The sequence below is a fragment of the Trichoplax adhaerens genome, genomic scaffold (assembly GCF_000150275.1).
Source record: "Trichoplax adhaerens TRIADscaffold_41 genomic scaffold, whole genome shotgun sequence".
NCBI classification, from domain to species: domain Eukaryota; kingdom Metazoa; phylum Placozoa; class Uniplacotomia; order Trichoplacea; family Trichoplacidae; genus Trichoplax; species Trichoplax adhaerens.
In genome coordinates, this window is record NW_002060981.1 from 23,147 (window position 1) to 34,557 (window position 11,411).

General features: G+C 32.3%; 2 protein-coding genes across 2 annotated transcripts; one reads left to right on the forward strand and one right to left on the reverse strand.

Annotated features, from left to right (window-relative positions):
* On the reverse strand, nucleotides 1-2,668 carry TRIADDRAFT_33941 (uncharacterized protein; the record flags this gene model as incomplete). Its single annotated transcript, XM_002118254.1, has 11 exons — nucleotides 1-173; nucleotides 369-469; nucleotides 543-650; nucleotides 758-861; nucleotides 1,006-1,074; nucleotides 1,160-1,216; nucleotides 1,516-1,564; nucleotides 1,644-1,742; nucleotides 1,908-1,974; nucleotides 2,096-2,217; nucleotides 2,574-2,668. Coding segments are annotated over 11 exons (1,044 nt in total), but the record flags the coding sequence as incomplete, so codon positions are not given.
* Nucleotides 2,669-5,582: 2,914 nt separating this feature from the next.
* On the forward strand, nucleotides 5,583-10,655 carry TRIADDRAFT_62315 (uncharacterized protein; the record flags this gene model as incomplete). The annotated part of the gene is made up of 11 exons (XM_002118241.1): nucleotides 5,583-5,666; nucleotides 5,820-5,879; nucleotides 7,581-7,844; nucleotides 7,983-8,093; nucleotides 8,193-8,281; nucleotides 8,744-8,894; nucleotides 9,139-9,219; nucleotides 9,331-9,410; nucleotides 9,621-9,756; nucleotides 9,870-10,059; nucleotides 10,567-10,655. The coding sequence occupies 11 exons, from the start codon at nucleotides 5,583-5,585 to the stop codon at nucleotides 10,653-10,655; spliced, it is 1,335 nt and encodes a 444-aa protein (XP_002118277.1).
* Between the last annotated feature and the right edge of the window lie 756 nt (nucleotides 10,656-11,411).

Consider the following 11,411-nt stretch of genomic DNA (forward strand, 5'->3'; position numbering starts at 1 on the left):
TCACAACCAACATATAACACTTACACACCAATTTTTACCGACCTGGTTCGCCAATTCTTCCTCGTTAAAATCACGATATTCAACAGTAAGCCGGTTATTCACATTATCACCTTTAACATTTGCTCTCTGTTTGCTCAATTTTACCCTTTCAAACAATTTATTAAAATGACAGACTTAATCCCTAGAGAGTATTACATCAATTACATACATGTGTTAATTGTATTACCTCCAATCTACTTCGTTATAAAATACCTTCCCATCTCTTTTTTCGAAAATATAAGTGTCCTACACATGAAAACGCATCAACGGTTGACTTTATGAGGGGCAAATATTTTTGGGTAATAATACATCTGTTGTTAATAGTGTACAAGAATATTCAAACATTATTACATTACTTACATCGCGGCCGCTATCGCGCGATTTTACCACCCAGTTATACTCTCTCGCAAGATTGTAGTCCCTACAGTTTCTACGGACACAATACGATTTATTTTAGTGTCGAATAATATAATAAGACGATATAATGACTCTTACTAAATTACCTAGATGTCTCACTATCTTGGTTTTCAGATACTTTCCTTTTTTTTGCATCAGTGGCTATGGGTGTATAATATCCTACAAATTGATTACCAGTATCTACTTGCATACCTCTGAGTTATATCAGTTGAAAAGTAAAAATTTAGAAATATCTACGGTATTTATACTACAGTATAATTGCTTTTACGAAATAGCCAAAGGTTATCGTAATATATCGTACTTAATGACAGAATTAGACATTTGCTGTTCAGTTAATTTTGATCCATCAGTTAATTTAGAGGGGTCAGAATCAAAGGTGACAAGCGCAAGCGAGTACTTCCACATCTATTCAATTTTAAAAACGGACAATAAATTAATTACGTATCAGAATCATTTATAAGAAGTGTATATTTAGCATAAGTTGAGTGAACATCATAGGAATTGAAGCACTGCATAAAATTCCGTTTGGCTATTGCAAGGAAATATTACCTCGAAGTCGGGAAATAGAGGGTAGGATCGCTTCGCAGTAACGCCAGGTTTAGTAGGATGATCTATAATCTGCGTTAAATATAAAATTTAATCACTCCGTGGTATGCACAACGAAAGCTAAGAAATAGAGAGCTGACGGTCTCAGATATCTTACAGGCTTTTTGGTGGCTTCAAAAGTTTTCTCAATAGCTTTGATTTGACTTTCTTTATCCTGTATCAAAGCCATCAATATTTCATTACGAGACGGCAGACAGTAAAACAGAATTTTTGGGATCGCTGTAACTTTTACAGAAACATTGAACACAATCTACGCTATTCTGTTTGTTATACAAATCTGCATAAATAGATCTTTTGTAAGAGTTACAAAAAAAATCCATATAGTCACATTGTACTATTCTTTGACCGTAACGACTAGTGTATTAGGGTCTATGCCACATGCATTCTTTTTTGTTTTAATATTTAATTATGTTTGCTATGTAGTTTCTAATCTTATAAAGTAATCCATGCTACCTTATACTTTTCCAAATTCTTAGCATATTTTCTGACGCTATAACCGACTCTGTTAAAGAAGTATACATTTTATAACAGCAATCAGTAATTATAATAATAAAATTAATATGGTTGAAAATATTTATTACTTTGTTTCTGGTTTATCGGGATTCTGTGCCATTCGTACTCCTTCGTTGGATAAGTACTCATTTCGACGCATCCACGATACTGTCCTCGAATGCCTAGTCCTGGTGCGATTATAACAATATAAGTAATAAAAGTCAAATTCTCCACATAATAAAAAAACTCAGCGCTACTGATCGTTAAAGTGCGATTACCACTTTGGTATACATCGCCAAGTAAACTAAAGTAAACAAATAGTAAATCGAAAGTTAAAATCTAATAAATCGTACCCCTTGCGATCCATGGAAGCTGATCCTTCTATCCCTAACAAGGCTTTGTCGGCATCGTCTAACTCCGCTATTATTGGCCCAAAGAAAATAAATTGGGCACATTAACAACAGTTTACCGCGGAGGTTTTATACTTCATTAATGGGATTATGGTTATAAATTTATCCGTGTTACAGTTATCCAAACGAACCGTCTTCATCGATTATGTAAGCGTCAGGATCAATTAAACCATTCTTAACGCCGGCATCTGTGTCAGTCAACAACTCATGCTTGTGTTCTCTTTCAAGTGAGGTAGTATTATAATCTGTAAAGCTATGAAATGTAGAATATTCTGGTTAAGTAATTTCTATCAATAGCATAAGGTATAGTTTATTGATGTCACAACGATAGGGATGAATGGTAGTAGTGTAAATTGGGTATGTTATCGCTAGGATAATAAGCAAGATGTTATTAACTTTTCATAGTGTAGGATTACTTTTAACCAATCTATTCAACATTTATGACATACAATTATTATAATTGTCGTCGTATAACAGTATTGCCTTTTCTTTTACAGTAAATCAGCGATTTACGTTAAGATAATTTTATTACATACATATGATGCATAAAAGAATGTACTATACATACGTAGACGGTCCATCAGCAGAGAGATTTTAAATAGAACTTACCGATTATTTTCAAACGGATAGCGTAGAAATTTGGGATCAAATGGAATATCAGGGAGTGTATTTCGGTATTTGATACGGCAGAGAAGGTCAGATCTATAGGAGATTGGAAGTTACATTATTAAAATTTATAGATATTATCAAATAATTTTCAACTAGAGTACCGTATTCTAGACGCTGTAATCGAACTTAAATTTGCTTAGTGTAGAATTATTCATAACTGATTTTGATAATCATGATACGTGCTGACATTTGTCTACTGTCATTAGGATTAGAAAGATAAAGAAAATATATGTCGCAGAGATATTACAGCTAAGATGAATATATCAAATTGATTTACTCGTATCGCGTTTATTACAGTACAAGCAGTTGCTTTAGTGCAATGAGATATACAGTATAATGTGCCTGCACAGTAGATTACCGACACAGAATATTGCCATTGCCAAGTAAAGCAATGAATCTAGGTTAGCTGTCACAATTATGATGATATTTTCAAGATAAGCATTACTGCTATAGAAGCTCGAGCAAAATACAGTCATTTTGCTGGTGTGTTAGCCGAGGACTTACTTCGATTGCCGTGATGAAGACCTGTCAATACAAATTAATAATAAATGAAAAGGATATTTCGTTAAAGTAAGTACACGAAGCAATTATTCACTTTTTATTAAGATTATTCAATATCGGAATAATTGTAAAATAAATTGAGAATATTGGATATTCGATTACGGTACAAAACAACGTTGCCATGTTTTTACATCGACTAAAGTGAGATCCAGCAAGTTTAAAACAAGATTTATTAAGACGCTATTTACCTTACAGAATGAGAGCTGTCTCGATTTCCTGTTGGCATTTTCTAGTTTATTAAAATGGATGGTTAATATAATCACTTTAAGTATTGAGATGTCATCATCATCAACAAGTTTGGTTTAGATCAATGACGAAAATGAAACGGACTCTTTGTCCAATACTTGAATTTAGTATTGGTTATGCATCGATCTTACAGCAGAATTGCACTGGTGCAGTGGTCCTACCTGATCCTGATTGATTGATGTTGTATTCAGTGATGCTGGTAGTAAGAAATTGAAGCACTAGATCGATTGCACAATGCGTTTTAGGAAAGCATTTAATGGCGGAGCTCCTTTGCCGAGTGTAGCAGAACAGTGCTCTGCCAAGAGGACTGGTCCAGTACGGTACTGGACTGTCTTGGCTCGAGCTGTATCGTACTGATTGCATCTCCGTCTTTACCCTACCGTACTGTACAGTACACTGTACAGTACAGTACAGTGCGCTTTCTCGTCCGCTTTTTACTGTACTGTACACTGTACGTACACTACTGTACCATATACAGTACTGTAGCCAATCGCCGAAAATCAATAGGTCTGTATCGTATCTTCAAGGTCTGTATGCGTATCAGTATAGTATCTTCTAGTGGGGTTACAATACACTAGTGTACTGTACAGTACGAAAATGGAAAAGTCCATGACAATACAGTACTGTTGAGAATTTTTACAGATTTTACTTAAAAATTAGAACAAATCTATAGAAATGAAAGCCAGATTGACATTCCCGAGTTATTGGGCTACATCAATATATAAGATGTAGCCTACTTTGGGCTTACTTTAGTCTACACGGCTTATTTTCCAGTCCCATGTTAACCCCGCTGTGTACAGTGTACAGTACAATAGTGTACTGTACTTCAGACAGATGGACTATTGGTACTCAATGAGGCTGTCAAGCGAAAAATGACTACTGTACTGTACTTAGTATGGATCTTCCATGTCTATTTTCGAAATCACCAGCATTCATTTCGATCGCGTCTACGATCTTATATTACTTTTTTCAAGTAGAAATTTTGAATAGATAATAAGATTCAATGTAATATTACTTCATTTAGAAAACATGAGTCCATTTAAAATCGACTATCTGCATACTAAAGTACTGCCTTTTGGACGAGATGAGGCCGAAAATATCTGTCCGTCCAATGATCTTTTTCTTCTAGTAGTCCATCAGTCAGTCCATGATACACCGAGTAAAACAGATTCATGTGGTACTGTACTGTACACTGTATAGTGTACTGTACAGTACAGTACAGTACAGTACAGGTTACACAACAATCTCTACAGTACTTTATTCTTATACTGTACTGTACACTGTACAGGCTCTATAAATGCTCTGTAAAATGGAAAGACTTACAGTACCGTACAGTACCGCACGGTACTGTGGTTAGAGGACTTGCACGGAGACAACGCCATTGGACTCTACTGTATGGGCATTGGGCAGTTGTTGAGTAGTTCTTGTCAGTATACGGTAGGACGGATGGACGGATAGTTTCTAAAGCGTCAATAATATTGCATTGATTGTTGCTTCTCCGAGCCAATATTGTGTTACTAGTAGCCATATTGCAGACCGTTGTTAGGGAACGAAGTCATTGCCGCTAACTCACTGTAAAATACAATCTACGGTGTACAGATTTTCATAACAATCTGTGGTTTAGCCACAATTATTTCTTCCATTAATTACATTATAATAGTTAGTTATGATTCATACTTGTACAGTAGGTAGCCATACTTGCAATGTCGATACTGCACTCTCGTATGCATACAATTCTCTGTCATGCCATGCCCTCACTGAACTATAACGAATCATGCTGTGCAGGATGGATACTGTCCATAGAATCCAATGGCGTTGCCCCGATGACGTATTATCTGTTATCTCTAAGGACGTCATACCACGTGACCCGTTGTCATTGCTACGGATTTGATTGCACTAAGAATGCAATCCAAACTAAAATGTTATGACTATATATTGGTAGTATTGGAAAAAGCAACAATCCATCGTCTATCGACATAAATACCTATACAATGAATATCTGATCAAGGCATATATCTATTACACTATAGCAGTAAGCTGTCAACAAGCAAGCGTCTAACTTACGTGCCTTTGATGTTGTTGCTTTAGCATGCAACTTGCAATCAAGTTGCAAGCGCTTTAAAAGATTGAATTAGCATAGCTATGGCAACTAAATTATATGATCATGGCTTAAATTTAGACATGACTTCAGATATTGCAAGTAATACGCTACATGGATTGGGAGAGGTAGGAAATCACTGCATAAGAATACGTACACTCTTGTTGGTGTAGCACTTCACCTAGACGTCGATGCAATTGCCGTGATTCAATCGCTACTCTTATATCTGTATATCTTGCTATTTTATAATTTGCATAACATCTCAATCTGATATTATACAGGATACAATTGATTTTAAGCCACTTCCTAAGACCAGTATACTCAAGAAATCAATTTTGAAGGTAAGCTGATAAGGATAGAAACTGCAGATCGTCGATCGTAACTTTAATTAACTACTACTTACCAACAAGTCAAGGCAAGTTCTTCATAGAGGAAGCGATTAAATCACAATTTATTCTCAGCAAAACCATAAATTAACACTAATTTTGCCTACCTATAAATGACTAAGATAATTCACTTCATACTATGTCCGTTTATACGACAGATTCTACATCATATTTATTACCATTATAAATAAGCGTAAACAATGTCTAAACTTGATTGTTGTCCGATACAAGAAGACCGTTGTACAGACATGATTTGCAATGTAATTTTTATACAACTCTCTTGCTTTCTATTTCTTTTAAATATAATTATGACATTATAACAATAAATCGTCGTAATAATGACGAACCTCGACTGCAGTATTACGTATAATATAATCTAAAATAGGCAAATAAAACTTATTGATGACACCATGACGTCCAGCAACGCCGAACCTCCGATAAGAAGTTGACGAATAGCAATATTTAAATACATTGCTTGCTTGGAATAAAGCCGTTACTAAACATATCGAGTTGAAGCTAAAATATCCCGATAATTATTAGCGTTAAAAAAATCACCAGAAAAACATGGAAACGGTTAATCGCAACAATGTTATTACTATTTCCTTGCATAAGTGATAGATTTGAAATCAAGCTATTTGTCCTAATGCTATACGTTACAGAATTTCTGAATATTCAGTGGCCTACAGTTAAATTAGTTAATATCCAAATCATCTCATAATACCATAACGTTTAGGAATTTACAAATCTTGCTCATAGGAATTCGTTATTATCAGTTATTATTCTGCAGCGTATTTGTCTTAAATTTTCTAGTGTTGATCTTGAGTTGCAACATTACTTATTGATATCAAATATGACCTACATAACCTATTTGGCATATAACACAAAGAACTTGCAATCTGTATATCGTAGGCAATAAAAATTTTTTGATTTATTTGGTTAACTTTTTCAACTTAACTCATCTACTTTGTTAATATATTCAAATGACCAAATTTTAAACGAGACAGTATTTATCAGTTAGTTTACATTGGCCTCTAATCCGCTACTCGGTAATGAATAGTCAACTTTTAAGAAAGATATGTTATTAGTAATTTCCTTAATAATTTTAAATGAAATTGATTGTAGTGCTTCTCCTTTATAAAAATGTCAATTAATAACTTGGCTATATTGAATTATAAAACCCCACGCTAGTTGAAATAATAGATTACAATGTCGTCGAACTCGCAGATTTTATCAAGGCCTTATTGTTTTTGTATCACACAATAGTTACATTTATAAAGCTTATATATAGTAGAAATCCAAAGGATCGATTTCCTTGAATACTAAAAGGTTATATATAGATTTTATATCGTTATATTACTCTGCTCTGCATAGCTGTATGGTATAGAAGAATTATAAGCTTTTTTTTAACTGTCACATAATATTTAGAATATCAGTCATAGAGATTAGTAATGCATTAGTGCTACTTACAGTGAAAGCATTTGTACCCGTTTATACATAAATATTCGATCTTGGAAGTGTGCGAGAAGTCTACTATTGTTTTAGGTTATATTTAAGTTATGAAGTTAACTTAAACGCAGCATAATTGAAAAGACAAACGCTGTTAAGCAATTTTACTTTTTATGTTTGCTAATGGAAATTCCTGTTTGCTTGTAATAGAAATTTGGAAACGATACTGATGTTTCTAGCACCAATTTAAATATGAAATCGAAGAAACGTGTCTACTTTGATGTCACACATATTGAAGAACATGAAATCCACAATGAAGATTATATATATGAAGAGAATGGAGATATAACTAACGAGGAAAACAGTTTCAATCAAGATGGCATTCAACAGGAGGAGTATGATGATGCCTTTCAACAGAACGGTGATATTGGAGATGTTCAGACATTAGAAATAGAAGAAGATAAATTCAATGAGGTAGATAAACATCTATATAAATCATCAATCATATAAGCAATCGAAGTCGTGATATTCACATACAGTAATCTACAGTACATCAACTTCTATAATTTTAGCTGTAACATGTAAACTATGTGTTTATATCCTAATTATTAGGCTATCAAAGATAGGAATACACCACTTTCTACTTTTAAAGCTATGATAGCAGAAGAAAAGGAAAAGCTTAAAAAACAATTAGAGATATTTCAAGAAAAGTGCCAAAGAGAGGTGAGTTTTCTTAACATGCTCAATAAACTCTACCTTTTCTTTCTACAAAATTTTCTTGATAAAAAGTTTATATAAGATTAATATTTATAATGTAAATAGCTTAGAGCAATGAAACAAGAATTAGATGATAGAAGAGAACTATTTTTACTGGAATCTGAAGAACTTGACGCTTTAGCTTATGAACAAAGGTAAATCATTATAGGCTGTATAGGGTTATTATGGAGTAATTTTTGCGCAGCTGTCGTAACATGGATTCCATAAGACAATTTATCTAGAAACGTATTTACACACCGTTATCTATGACGTTTTACATATTATAATAGATAAATATATATTTTATAGTATTATCTATAAAGTGATAAAGTGATAATTAATGTTTATATCGATGCACTATAAATTGACTGACTTTTCAAGAAAATTTGGGTTCAGTTATGTTTAAGAGAGACTAGCGTTGTGTTGCTGTTCCTCCTGACCATAGGAGATCGTCAGTATTTAGAGTCTTAGTGTAGGTTAAAGTCAAGGAGGACAAACCTGACAGTAGACTCATAGTGTGTAATTTCTGCAATAGTTTAACTCTTTCCTCATTACAAATTTCGATTTATGAAAAGGGTATATAAAATGTTTTACTGGCTTTATTGCATTTTATTTAGGCAACAAATAGAGTCTGAACTTGCTGAGCTACAAGCTGAATTGAATTTAAATAAAAAACGTCAAAGTTACCAAGCAAAGGAAGATAGATTAAAATTGCTAGAGGGTGATTTGGAACGACGAGCCCAGAATTCAAAAGACTATGAACAAGAGGTAATTTAATATGTTATCGGCCCTTCACAGTAAATTTCAGTATTGATTCGTAGCAAATTATATAGGATTACATTATTAGTTTCTAATTATTGCACTTTAATAACTTATTAAAACTTAAAATTGATATAATCTGACTCTATTATATCGACAATTAATATTTCATGTCATGTTATCATCATAGTATAACTTCAATCTAAGCTTAAGGAAGACTAATTTAGTCTGTTTACATTCGCAATTTTTAAAGATTATTGAGATGGAAGAATATCTTAACAGGCGGCATCAAATGTGGCATGATAAAACTATAGAGTTAAAAGAAAGAGACAAGGTTTATTTATTGTGTAAATTTAATGTAAATCTATCGCAGCATTGTTGAAGAGAGAGTAATTTAGTTTTTATATCAAATTAAACAGATTTATGACTCATATATTATGCATAGGAATTAAGTGAATACGAAAGGGAAATTTCTTCTAGAAAGGAAAAGTTAAAAGAATCTGGTATTGATCTCGATAAAAACGAGTAAGTTATGCTAATATTCTGAATTTTTATGTGATTATAATCAATCCAAATTACAAAAGATCAGTTCGACTAAATTTACTACGATTGCTTTTCAATAATATTTTATCATATCATTGTTGCCAGGATATAACATTTGAAATTTCCATTATATAGGATATATCGATCCTAAGATCATTCATTTTCTTCCTTAATAATAATATCACTCTTTAGGCGATCGGACGATAATGAATTACAGAAGAAAATTTATGAACTGACAAATTCTCTTCAAAACTCCAAGCAAAATCTATATAAGATTGAATCTGAATCAAAGGAGAAAGATCTAATGATATCATCGATGAAATCTAAGGTTTTTTTGCCATCAAGATTAACCTACAATTATTAGAAACAGAGTGTATTTAAAATTTTTGACAAGCATTATAAAGATTCTGACTTATTATAATATTAATGTTTTTTTGATAGTTGGATGGATTTACAAATGAAAATCGCGGCCTTCAGCAGAAAATGAGACATTTAGAATCACAGTTATCTATTACAATGGAAGAAGTTAAACAAATGAAAAAAAAACCTGATAATCGAACTAATAATGTGGCAGCAAGGCATGGTAAAATATTTAGAAGATCAAAATCTTTAGACAATGAAACACTAAGAGGTAGACGGAAAAGTACCATAAGTGTTGCTTGTACAGTTATGTAATAGACATAGGCTGTTAAACTAATGTATGATGTACATATAAAGATGAAATAATTATTTCTATGCACCTACAATTCTAGTATTCAGCGATACGGGTATAAAATTTTATCCCATTTGAAGCAATTATTTTTTTGTACAGCATCTATTTATTAATTTTATGCAATGCTAATATGAAAATACTATGCTAAGCTTATTTATATATTATGTCTATCAATGTATCTTAATCGGTATTCCTAAATTATTCGTTTCTTAAGTCGTTTTCGTTCTTTGTAACGATTCAGATATGATATCTATTCTTTCGATAAAATAATATTATTTTCCTACCATTCGATCATCTAAGTAAATGCCATTTTCATGTCTCCGTAAATTATTTTATAGTAGTTAAAATGGCCTACATGCGCAACAGATATAAAGTCATACTTCTCGTCACATTTCTGAAATTTTAAAACTATCCGTTTTATAACAGCTAGAAATGGGGATGATTTATATATCATTTCTATATGCTTATTTAACTCCCATTCTTTTAAAGCCGTATTTGACAATCTGGATCAATGATGTAGCATAATCTTTATTCTGTATCATAACCAAAGCCAATATGAATTTCTATTTTGATGGCTGTTCTAATCGGAAAAAGCAGTATAATTTTAACATTTACAGTATTTTAATAAATTGAATTGTTATCTGCTTTATGGTTAAATGAAAACATGTCAAAATGTAATATAAATTGCTAAATTATGATTTGTTGTCAGTACCCGTAGTAACTTTGTTAAAATGCTACATGTACTGAAAGATTTGTATTTGTTGATAATTTTGTAAATTTTTTTACTTCTAACTTTAATATTATAGCTGCAAAGTACGCTTTTCATCTCGTATTATGTTGATAGGCAGGTTGATCAAGGCGATAATAATACTATTTAGTCTTCCATTTATATTTTTATATTACTAAAATGGATAAAAACGCTAATTTTTATATCTTGGGTAACTTTTTTATAATGGTAGCGCAACGTAATGTAGCCAATTAATTGTTGTAAAGGAAATATGATTTGTTAGGCTTGCAAGTTATATTTCAAGCTAATTTCGAAGATAACTTGGATCGATTCAAAATCTCTAGATTTTACTACAAATACGGCGACAGTAATACGTATATATATATTCTCGTATATCAATAAATTAAAAGTCAACTATTCCTCATTATAAGAATGAAAACTTTGAGCCAATTTTTGGTAGCATTATGCTGTATTTATCATTACTTTATCAAACTTATTTCCTTATTAGCATGAAGTGCATTAAGAACTATTCGCAGCATAGTAA